The sequence below is a fragment of the Scyliorhinus canicula genome, chromosome 8, assembly GCF_902713615.1.
Source record: "Scyliorhinus canicula chromosome 8, sScyCan1.1, whole genome shotgun sequence".
Taxonomy (NCBI): Eukaryota; Metazoa; Chordata; class Chondrichthyes; order Carcharhiniformes; family Scyliorhinidae; genus Scyliorhinus; species Scyliorhinus canicula.
Genome location: NC_052153.1, coordinates 176,766,696 through 176,778,768, shown reverse-complemented (window position 1 = coordinate 176,778,768; position 12,073 = coordinate 176,766,696). Strand labels below are relative to the sequence as shown.

Sequence of the window (12,073 nt, the reverse complement as noted above, 5' to 3'; positions counted from 1 at the left end):
TATGACCCTGCTGCTCTATATCCATAAACAACAGCAGCCTGCCCTGACAACGAGCGCGCAACCCAATAACAATTGATTTGTATCGATTTGTTCAATGAATGTGTCAGCAATGAAACCCCTGTTAGATGACGAGCTCCAATGTAGAAGCTAACTTAAAAGAGTGAACTGGTTCTAATATCATGGAATATAGGGTTGCTGATCGGTATTATTAGGCAAGGGCAGAACCCGAACTGCAATTGCAAATGAAAGCTTGCATCAACATCGCCACAGCCCCAAAGGATGACTGGCATCTCTCTCCATTAGAGAGAAAGGGTTTTCTGGCAACCCGTTGCTTGTGGGTCACCACTCCACACGCTGGAAGCAAACCTCCATGATACATAACGCCGGTGTGGGGATTGAACCCACACCATTAGTAACAGTCTGCATCATGCTCCACCTAACTGAGATAACTGAACCCCAACAACTTATATAAAACCTTAAATATTACTTAATTCACAGATATTCCATTGAGTTTGAACAATACTTCAGTTAAAAAAAAGTACCAGAATTTGTTGTTTTAGTTTTAAATGAAAATGAAATGAAATGAAATGAAAATTGCTTATTGTCACAAGTAGGCGTCAAATGAAGTTACTGTGAAACACCCCTAGTCGCCACATTCCAGTGCCTGTTCGGGAGGTTGGTACGGGAATTGAACCGTGCTGCTGGCCTGCCTTGGTCTGCTTTAAAAGCCAGCTATTTAGCCCTGTGCTAAACCAGCCCCTTACAAGATCTATATCGAATTTATACAGAAAGTGATTCTTGTGTAGACACTATGAAGTTGCACCAAATCATTTGTAGGCAATATCTTTGACTCACTTGCTAATTATTCACTTCATGATCCAGTTGCAAAGATTCGGAGTAATAATAGGTAGTGTGTGAAATCAACATTCCAAGATATCCTGGGGGTTTTCTTTCTGGAAGTTAAAATTACCCCCAGTATTTGCAAGAGATGCATTGACCAGATCAGGCAGCTGCCATTATTGTATGTACATTCAGATCACAATGTTTTGTGAATGTTTGGCTGTGTTTTGGGAAAGATCAGCTATGGGCTAGTACATAGAGGCTGGCATTCTATATCTGGGATCGCATTTTATTGGGTTCTTATCCTTGAGGTGACTTGAGCAGGTAGAGCTGTACATTCTATTTCTCATAACGTTCTAGTTTCTTCCATAGTGACATAATTTGAAATTTGAAAGAGTGATCTCGTACAAGGACTCCGAAGAGCTTGGTATTTGGCAACATTTGGGGGAGTTTACACCACTTTGACTAACATACACCCCAAAGATGCTGAAACCAGATATTCGTGGGCTTCATCACATCATGTTCTCGCTGCGGGTAAGGACAGTTAGACTTATCTCTGCCATACTGGGATACTTAACATCAAGCCTTTTTAAAATTAATTTTGAAAGGATTGTTTCTTTTCAATGAGACATCATGACTATTTAGTAACTAAACTGCCCACATCATAAATTTTAATACCACCAGAAAGGAATTGTAGCTGCCAAGTAAAACAACTTTATTAGCATGACAAAGATTGGAAAACAAGTAGGAATGAGTACAAATATACGGATTCAACATACAATTTACCATTCATTAATCTTCGCTCGTGTAACAGTAGAACTATTTAACAGCAAGGTGTGTCACTGAATCCCTTATGTCGAGTGGTTTTCCACATTCATTAAAAAGACAGATGCTGTTGGATGAACTATCAAAATATCCTTTTTAGCAAACAACTCTGTACAACAGCTGTTTTGGCAATACATTCAGTTTAGAAAAGTGCATTCACTGAGTTGTCAATAAATTGTGATGTCACAAGCGGCCAGGTACTGCAGGAACTGCATTTCCGATACTCGGTCCTCCACTTTCTAGATCACGTCTGTCCCTCGCCCAACATGGTCACCAAATAGAGCCAGGCATTACACAAGATGGCCACCGGAAATTCCAGAAGGAATTGCCGACCTTCAAACCAGAAATGCATCCACATCAATCTGGGATATGAGGTTCATCTGCAAACCCTTAGACAGATGTGGTGAATGCATTCACCTAATGCATGAGTTGTCTGTATAATGATGTGACCTATGACCTGGAAGTGATGATACGGGCTACTTCCAGGTACTGTACTTGAACCCCGGTGAGCTCCGCCTCTGGCTCCGCCCTCACCACGGCCATATATAGCCCGGCCACCTGTGGGTGGCACTTATTTGTACAGCCGACTCTGGCAGGCGAGTTCATGGATAATAAAGCCTAATGTTCACTCGTTCTCACGGTCTCACAATGAATTGACGGTATAACAATAGACTAAATAAGTAGATCATCAAATAATGGTAAAGGGCGGAAGTTTTATGGTGGAAACGATGAGAATGTTGGATTCTGGTGTGAATTACTCGCTGTGTATTTTGTGGATCACGACCAGTACCAGACATCAAACCCACTTTGGAACCTTACGACGATTGTATGAGAACTTGCTTTGGTAACTTGAGCCCTTTTTCCATTTATACGACCATGAAGTTTGCTACGGGCCTTCACTTGTGTCAATCAATAAATTATTTATTCATTTGACTCGTTCTCCTGGTTGCTTACATTGTGTCTCTAAAACCCACCTATGTCATCACCCGCCCCATTGCAAAATCACAATATTAACAGCAGATTTATACTGAAACTCAAGTTCTCCTGCTTTACATTGGCTGAGAAGTCTCTGGTGCAGCGCACAGTACAGGGAATTAGATTTTTCAATGCGGCCGTCAGCACATTTACTTTTGCACCTTAAAGTGCTGCAATTGAGAGCTGATAAGTAGGTTATCAGGGCATTAAGGACCTCTTCAACATCAGGTCCAAAGCTCTATCTGAGTAACCACGGAAATAAAAGGATAGAGAAAAAAATGGAGTGAATGACATAGTAGGTAATAAGGTGAATTAACATCAAATCAGATACAGAATGAACAATAAAAAGGGGGAAGGAAGAAAGTGAGTTAAGAGAGAGTGGAGACAGAAAGGTGAAGTAAGGAAATAAACTTTAGAAACAATTTACTACTTTCAAACGTAAAACTCCCGCACTTTTATTTTCTGTTTATGGGTCTCCTTCGATTAGTTTCATGTCACGACCATAAATCAAGTCATTACAACATGAAATACCGTACCAGCCTCCCCAAACAGGTGCCGGAATGTGGCGACTAGGGGCTTTTCACAGTAACTTCATTTGAAGCCGACTTGTGACAATAAGCAATTTTGAAATACCAGTTCTAATTGGCTGTGAATAGATTCACACATATTAATAGTGTAGATCCAACAATTCTGGGATACAAAGTGAGGAAGCTCACAGTAGGAAGGTAATTATTGTGGGGTTATGGCAAAGCTAACAGCAAATCGTCCAGGAGAATCAGAACCCTGGTTCTTCTGCACCACAGATTGCTGGGGGGGAGGTTTAAACATCAATAATGCCAGCCATCATTCACCCCCCATTATCTTTCTGGCAATTTCTGGGCTATAGATTTAGAATCCATAGAATCCCTACAGTGCAGAAGGAGGCTACTCGGCCCATTGAGTCTACACTGACCCTCTGAAAGAGCACCCTACCTAGGCCCACTCCCCCACGCTAAGCCTGAAACCCCATAGCCTAACCTAATGTGCACATCTTTGGAAACTAAGGGGCAATTTAGCATGGACGATCCACTGAACTTATACATCTTTGGACTGTGGGAGGAAGCCAGAGCACTCGGATGACATCCATACAGACACAGAAAGAACGTACAAACTCCACACAGTCAGCCAGGGCTGGAATCAAACCCAAGTCCTGGCGCTGTGAGGCAGCAGTGCTAACCATTGTGCCACCATGCCACCTATAAGGGAAAAATAGTAACTTACTCTGCGATAAAATTAAGAATGTTTGTGTCAACTACCAGCCAAGTTATTTCTGGTCTCTGCAGATCCTTATTTTTTTTAAATCGAGAAACTTGGAATTTCATTGAAGATAAAATATAAGTTTGTGCATGTAATAAGATAACGTTCATTCCCCCCAGCCCGTCATCACCAATGGTCAAGTAGCAACAGAGGCCACAGCAGCTAACATCATGGTAGTCAAAATTGCCTCGTGTCATTTTAGATTTGTAGAAATAGACTTACATCAGCTTGGAAGGTATCAGCTTCTTCAGGAGAGTAATTCTCTCCCTTGTTTCTCTCGTGGTGCACAGTTAACAGATGCTTCAGCAGTGATGACTCTATATATTTCTCTGCAGCAGAAACCACGTATTTACACTATGTCATGATTTCCCAGAGCACTAGATCCCCATGCAACGAGCTTCATTCAGCAATTTTGGTATGTTTTGCTGTTATCTTTCACAATGGCTGGGGAAGTGCTGGACTTGGTGGACCTTTTACAGCTGTCAGGCTGCAGTCAAACTGTGTGGCTTCCTCTGAAAAGACTGCAATATGATACTGTTACAGGTTCAAACTGAAATAGGACTGCAATATGGCACTGTTACAGGTTCAAACTGAAATAGGACTGCAATATGGCACTGTTACTGGTTTAATAGGAAATAGGACTGTAGTATGACACTGTTACAGGCTCAATGGGGAATACGACTACAATATTCAATTGTTACAGGTCCAATGGGGAGTAGGACTGCAATTTGGCTCTGTTACAGGTTCAAGGGGGGATGGAACAGCAAAATGGTACTGTCACAGGTTCAATGGGGATTGAACTGCAATATGATACTGTTGCAGGTTGAATGGGGAATGGAATTGCAACAATAATAATAATAACAGATGCGTTCAAAAGGCATCTAGACAAACATATGGATAGGATGGGTATAGAGGGATACGGCACAAGGAAGTGCTGAGGGTTTTGGCAAAGGTTGGTATCATGACCAGTACAGGCTTGGAGGGTCGAAGGGCTTGTTCCTGTGCTGTATGGTTCTTTGTAATAATAATATTTATTGTCACAAATAGGTTTACATAACACAACAAATGAAGTTACTGTGAAAAGTCCCTCGTCGCCACATTCCGGAGCCTGTTCGGGTGCACAGAGGGAGAATTCAAAATGTCCAAATGACCTAACAGCACATCTTTAGGGACCTGTGGGAGGAAACCGGAGCACCCGGAAGAAACCCACGCAGACACAGGGAGAACGTGCCGACTCCGCACAGACAGTGACCCAAGCCGGGAATCGAACCTGGTACATTGGAGCTGTGAAGCAACAGTGCTAACTACTGTGCTACTGTGCCGCCCTGCAATATGATACTCTTACACATTCAATGAAGAATAGGACTGCAATACAACACTGTTACAGGTTCAATGGGGAATAGAACTGCAATATGAAACCAGAGCACCCAGAGGAAATCCACGCAGGCACGGGCTGAAATCAAATCCAGGTCCCTGGCACTGTGAGACAGCAGTGCCAACCACTGTGCCACCATGCTGCATAGTTCCCGGTGCAATATAAGGAATCACAGCAGCCAATTTGCACACAGCACTATCTCATAAAAGTAATGAGTCAAAAATTGGTAGTTGGCCTATTTTTATAGAATTGGTTGAGTGACACATGCTAGCGTTCGGCCAGTTCTGCAGCTACTTCAAACATCCAAATTGAATGCTGCGTTCTAGGCTTTATTGTATATGAACATGTGAAGACGTTTGTTGATCTTTTATGGCATAATTACACTTTGACAAGGGGTGCAATTATTGTTCAACAAACCCTGTTCTCATTTGTTTACATACACAACCGAAAGGTGTGAACTACATCAAATTATTTGGCCACATCATTCGCACAGGGGCAGCAGGGTAGCATGGTGGTTAGCATAAATGCTTCACAGCTCCAGGGTCCCAGGTTCGATTCCCGGCTGGGTCACTGTCTGTGTGGAGTCTGCACGCCCTCCCCCTGTGTGCGTGGGTTTCCTCCGGGTGCTCCGGTTTCCTCCCACAGTCCAAAGATGTGCGGGTTAGGTGGATTGGCCATGCTAAATTGCCCGTAGTGTCCTAATAAAAAAAGTAAGGATAAGGGGGAGGTTGTTGGGTTACGGGTATAGGGTGGATACATGGGTTTGAGTAGGGTGATCATGGCTCGGCACAACATTGAGGGCCGAAGGGCCTGTTCTGTGCTGTACTGTTCTATGTTCTATAACTTTACCATGTCAAAAATGCCATGAGACTCTTCTGTATTCATCTTTTTTTGAAGGGAAAATGGCTTGGCAGACCATTTTCAGCAATTTCAGCAAGTCAATGTTCTTCTCAACTTTTGGCTGTGGACCATACAGTTCTGTGAATGATAATGGAAGGCAGGGGTGTAGTGGTATTATCACTGGCCCAGTAATTTGGAGACCCAAAGGATAATGTTCTGGGGGCCTGCATTCAATTACTACCATGACGGATGATGAAGTTTGAATTCAATAAAAATGTGGAATTAAAAGATCTCATGATCACCATGAAACCATTGTCGGTTGTTGTAAAAACCCACCTCCTTCACTAATACCCAATTAGGGGAGGAAATCTGCCATTCTTATCTGGTGTGGGCCACACGTGACTCCAGACCCACAGCAATGCAGGTTACTATTAAAATGCTGACCCAGCCAGTGATGCCCGCCACCAATGAATAAAGAAAGAGAGCAAGGAATGCTGAAAAGTCAGAAAAGATAAGAGTTGAGACAAAGTAAGACTGGTCAGAGAAAAGACTGTCGGAGGAAAGGCAATTGTGGGGAACATGCAGTTACCAGCTAACAACAACAGCAGGGAGGGGTTAAGCCTTTCACAGCAGTGTTGACAAATGTTTTCAACTGGAACATACTCTGCAAAATGCCAACAGCACAACATCTGGAGTCCACAATTTTTTCAAAAATCGAACATAATGTTTCAATCCAGTGAGCAGAAGATTGGACTAGGTTACAGTAGCCCCATTCAGTGAGTGATAGCGCCCTCCAGCTATGACAGCAGAAAGAGAACTCCTTTTACCTTTCAAGAAGACACACCCACATCTTCTGCTCCTCCAACCTTTTCTGAATGTGTAATTGAGAAGTTAAAACGTGCCAACCGTCACTCTCTTATGCATTCACTGTCTGTCACCTACTTTGCTCGCTTAATTTTGCTGACTGCCCTTGCGTACCTCTAGCATCAGTCTCTCTCTCTCTCTGCTCTCTCTTTCTCTCGCTTTCTGGGGCTGTGTGTCAGTTGCAGCACTGTTTCTCTGTAACTCCTTCGGAATCTTTAATCTTCCTAGTCAGTCTTCAGCGGAGCGTGGTTTGAACAGAGAACCACTGCCACTAAGCACTTTGCTCACATTTTTATTCTGAATCAATCCCGGATGGAGAGTCACCAGCAAGATTTCACCTCCTTTATTATGAGACTGCAGCAGACCACGGAAGAAGCAGACGCCTGTTACTAACAATGCCCTACAAGTCTGTCTGCTTCGGTCTGATTCTATGTGTGTCTCCCTGCCTTCGTAAGGGCACTTATGACCTTTGTGTCATTTTCTCTCTTCTGTATTCCTGTCACTCTTCATCTGTTGTTCTTTATGTATGTGACTGAGTGCATTTATAAGTCTCTGAACTGATAGTTCTATATCTGTATGTGTGTCTCTCTCTCTGAGATCTCTTCACTGTTTTCTTGTACGAGAGAGTTCTGATTATGTGAGATTTCTTTGCATGACACCAGCACTTATGTGTCTGTGCACCTGGGTGCTATCTTACTCTGGAAGCTGTGTATGCTTATGCTTTTTCCTCCTCTTGTCCTGTCTTTGTGACCCCTCCCCCCTCTTCCTGTGCCCTTTCTGTCTCTGTGTGGGTGTCCTGCCTCTACCTGTGCTCATTAGAACCATAGAATCACTCACTACAGTGCAGAAGGAGCCATTCTCAGCCCATTGAGTCTGTCCCGACCCTCCAAAAGAGCCCCCCCCCCACCTCCCAGGCCCACCCCCCCCCCCCCCCCCCACCTCCCAGGCCCACTCCCCCCCCCCCCCCCCCCCCTATCCCTGTTACCTCAATACCACACCTAACCTACACATCTTTGGACTGTGGGAGGAAACCAGAGCACCCGGAAGAAGCCCACGCAGATACGGGGAGAAAGTGCAAACTCCACACAGTCAGCCGAGGTCGGAATTGAACCTGGGACTCTGGCTAACCGCTCTGCCACCGTGCTGCCTTCTCATTCTCTGTATGCATCAGTGCAGATCATTTCTCTTAATTTGTGTCCATTTCTGTGCTCTTCCACCCTCACTCCATGTCTGTCACTCACAGTATCCCGACAGTGCAGAAGGAGGCCATTTGGCCCATCGAGTCTATGGGGGGGGGGGGGGGGGTTACGGGTATAGGGTGGATACGTGGGTTTGAGTAGGGTGATCATGGCTCGGCACAACATCGAGGGCTGAAGGGCCTGTTCTGTGCTGTAATGTTCTATGTTCTATCTCCCTATGTCACCCGAGGTCATTCCCCTCCCTTCTAGCAATTTAAACACACTGCCCTGACAGTGACATCTATATACTCTCAATCAAGAATGCCAAAATCCCAGTTATTCTCCAACCCATAGATTGTCTTAGTTGCTCCCCCTGACCTCTCTCCAGAACACCTACGGGTGGAATTAATTTCTGTAAACCTCGAAGTGGGGGGCGTGGGGGGGGGGGGGGGGGGTCCACATTTAATTTCTCTAATCCTTCCCCTTCCCTGTAGCTGACCCCTCCTCCAGTTCACGACATAGACACACAATATCCCTCCTGCCTTAAAGAAAATAGCGAATAAAAATTATTGTCCTCTCGTGGGCTGAGTGGAGCTTTCCTGACCCGATTTATAAATACCCACATTTGCATCTACCACCCTTGAAGATAAACACGCGCGAATTTATTGTGAGAAAGGGAAGCTCGGTGACAAAATTGTTTCACTTCATCCGGTTCGAAGCAGAGAGAGTTCTCCGCATATCTTTTTTAAATCTGCCACTTCGTAACTTTTTTTCAGGAGCTTGGGCTGTAATGTCGAGAGAGATGCAGATCGCCGTGTGTGTTCGTACTCCGGGTTTTTAGTCTGAACTAAAGTAAGCTGAAATCTGTCGCCAGTCTGTGAGGAGAGGCTGTGGGGAAATCTCCCCGCTGTTGCTCGGACACCCAACAACATTCAAACCATCCCAGCCAGCGAAAGATCCCACAGAAACTCGCGGCACAAGTCAGTGAACACCAAGAGCAAAACTTCCAGTTCCTGTTCTCTCTCTCTCTGTCTGTCTGTCTACTTCAGAGAGAGAAATAGTTCAGCAAATTCCAAAATTCTACAAATGCTAACTATTTGATATAAATATATGCACGGTGCAATCAAACATTATATATGTATCAAAAGTTGCATGTATGTATCGAGAGGTTATATCTATTAAAATGATACATCTGAGAAATTGACATGGCATATTAAAAAGTTACACATAAAAAGTTGCACATCTATTAAAGTTGCAAAGTTGCATAAAGTGTATTAAAAGATACATAAATGTACTAACATGTTATGTATTTTAAATACATTAGAAAGTGCATTAAAAAACAACATGGTTAAAAGTTGCGAAGTCACGTGTAAGTAGTCCACAAAACAGGACATATATCGAAAATGGCATAACTGTGTTTTTAAAAATCGACATATCAGTGTGTGTTAGAGAAACAGGACTGGCCCCCCAGCTCCCTGTGCCCCCAGTGAGGATCCAGTGCCAGCTTCGCAATAAACTCCTGCAGCGCTTGTTAGAAAGTGAAGGTGATCCCCTTGTTGAACAGTAGCTAAGAGACAGCAACATGCAAGCCCCCCCCAACTGCACCACCAAAAAAACAAAGCAAAACCCCCATTTACCTTCGCTTCTCCCAGCTCCTGATAATCATCGTAATAGTCTTGGCTCGATTCGTAAGCGGAGTCCCTTTGCAATAAGGCGGTGTAAATCAGAAAGAGGGAGATCTCCAGAATGAGCATCTTTGTGCTGGGATACAGCAGTAAGGCGGCGTTTTCAGAGGCTGCCCCAGTGCAATAATAATAATCCTCGGATCCCTCGACTATGTTTTTTTTTCTTTCGACCCCCACCCTAAAAAAAAACACAAATCCTCTTACGGATCAAGGTGGAAGGAAGGGGGTTGGTGGTGGGTGGTGAGAATGAATTCCACCCCCCTTCCCCAAATTAAAAATAAAGAGGGCTCCTCAAGCTTTCACAGATTGTACAATCGCCAGAAACGTGATGATCTCCTAGGACGGGTGGCGCTGGATGGGCCGTTCGTTCCAACGGAAAAGTGACACTTCTTTCACAAATCAAGTTTATCCACGTGTTGCCTGAATGTGCCGTGCTTTCACTGAGGGAACATCGGCGATCGGGTGAAAAAGCACTTCTGTCTGCTGGGTGTAAGAGAGCCACGCAGGGAGGTATGGCATGTTTAAATGTGCAAGGCAGCTCGGAGTTCCCCTCAACCTTTAACTGGATGTAGCTCTATCCCCGCACAGACGAGGTTGGATTTGATCTCCGGCTACACTATTTATATAAGGAGTTTGGCAAGGGATACCAGAGAGAGGGACACGTGCACATTTCAGCTGTACACGACCAGGAAGCGGCTCTGACAATCCCCACGTGGCTACAAAAATAATATAAAATGCACATGTCAACTTCTGGCTTGTATCTTCTCCCGGTCTGAAGCTTTGACAGGTCCCTCCAGGTTGCACGGGGTTGGGGGAGGGGGCTGGTTTGGGGGGTTATTATATTTCATTAGTTGCGGCTACTGGAGTGTCATCAATTCGGCTAACACACCCCGAGGACAATGAGAATTATACTCCTGCTCTAAAGCAACGGGCATAAAATAGAGGGGTTGCATTGATATAGCGCCTTCCATCCAGAAAGGACTTTCCAAAGTGCCTTACAGCCAATTAAGTACTTTCTTGAAGTGTCGTCACTGTTGTGATGTGGGGGAAAAAATGGGAAATCTGCACACAGCAAACCTCCTGCAAACAACAATGGACAGCACACTGAAGATTTGCTGCCTGAGAGTGTGATGGCAGTAGGTTCTGCTGGATAGAAGAATGCCCTGCAGTATATCGCATAAGGTTGCAATGGGATCTTGATCAATTGGGCCAGTACAGTGGGCCGATGAGTGGCAGATGGTGTTTAATTTGGATAAATGTGATGTGATGCATTTTGGTAGATCAAATCAGGGCAAGACCTACTCAGTCAATGGTAGGGTGCTTGGGAGAGTTATAGAACAAAGAGATCTAGGAGTACAGGTTCATAGTTCCACAGGGCAGCACAGTAGCACACTAGTTCGCACTATGGCTTCACAGTGCCAGGGTCCCAGGTTCAATTCCCTGCTGGGGAACCAATTCACTGTCTGTGCGGAGTCTGTACATTCTCCCCATGTGTGCGTGGGTTTCCTCCGGTTTCCTCCCACAGTCCAAAGACGTGCAGGTTAGGTGGATTGGCCATGCTAAATTGCCCTTAGTGTCCAAATGTGGTACAGAGATTACAATAGGTCAGCCATGATCTTGTTGAATGGCGGAACAGGCTCAAGGGGATTGCTCCTAATTTGTGTGTTTGTGTATTTTTTATGCTCCTTATTCTGCGACTGTGTCCCTTGGTCTGGACCCCCACCCTCCATCTCCTCAAGAACACATTTTTGTATCCATTCATGTGTGTGGCTTGGAGGGGAACTTGCAGGTGGTGGTGTTCCCATATGTCTGATGACCTTGTTCTTCTATGTGGTAGAGACCATGGGTTTGGGAGATGTTATCGAAGAAATCGTCTTAATTATTTACCCAACAGACAGAAGGAGTTTGTCTGCTTTCCTTCAGTGCTGCCCAGGGGAAAGCGGGATGTCAGGTGGAGATGGTGGCACAGTGTCAATTTTAATAAATTAATAATCCAGAGGTCCAGGCTCTGGGGACATGGGTTCAAATCCCATCATGCCAGCTGGTGGGATTTGAATTCAGTTAATGCATCTTGAGTTGCAAGCTAGTCTCAGAGATGGTGATGTTATAAACCTATCTGGTTCACTAATGCTACTGAGGTAAGGAAATCTGCCATCCATACCTGGTCAGGCTTATATGTGGTTCCAAACCCACAG

General features: G+C 44.6%; 1 protein-coding gene across 1 annotated transcript in view; it reads right to left on the bottom strand.

The window, feature by feature from the left end:
• Positions 1-10,475, bottom strand: part of vegfc (vascular endothelial growth factor c) — a 203,180-nt gene extending 192,705 nt beyond the window's left edge. The window contains exon 1 of the mRNA XM_038805755.1: positions 9,831-10,475. Within this exon, the coding sequence (XP_038661683.1) occupies positions 9,831-9,947 (117 nt within the window). The 5' untranslated portion in view covers positions 9,948-10,475. The remainder of the gene's footprint in view (positions 1-9,830) is intronic.
• Positions 10,476-12,073: the final 1,598 nt, after the last annotated feature.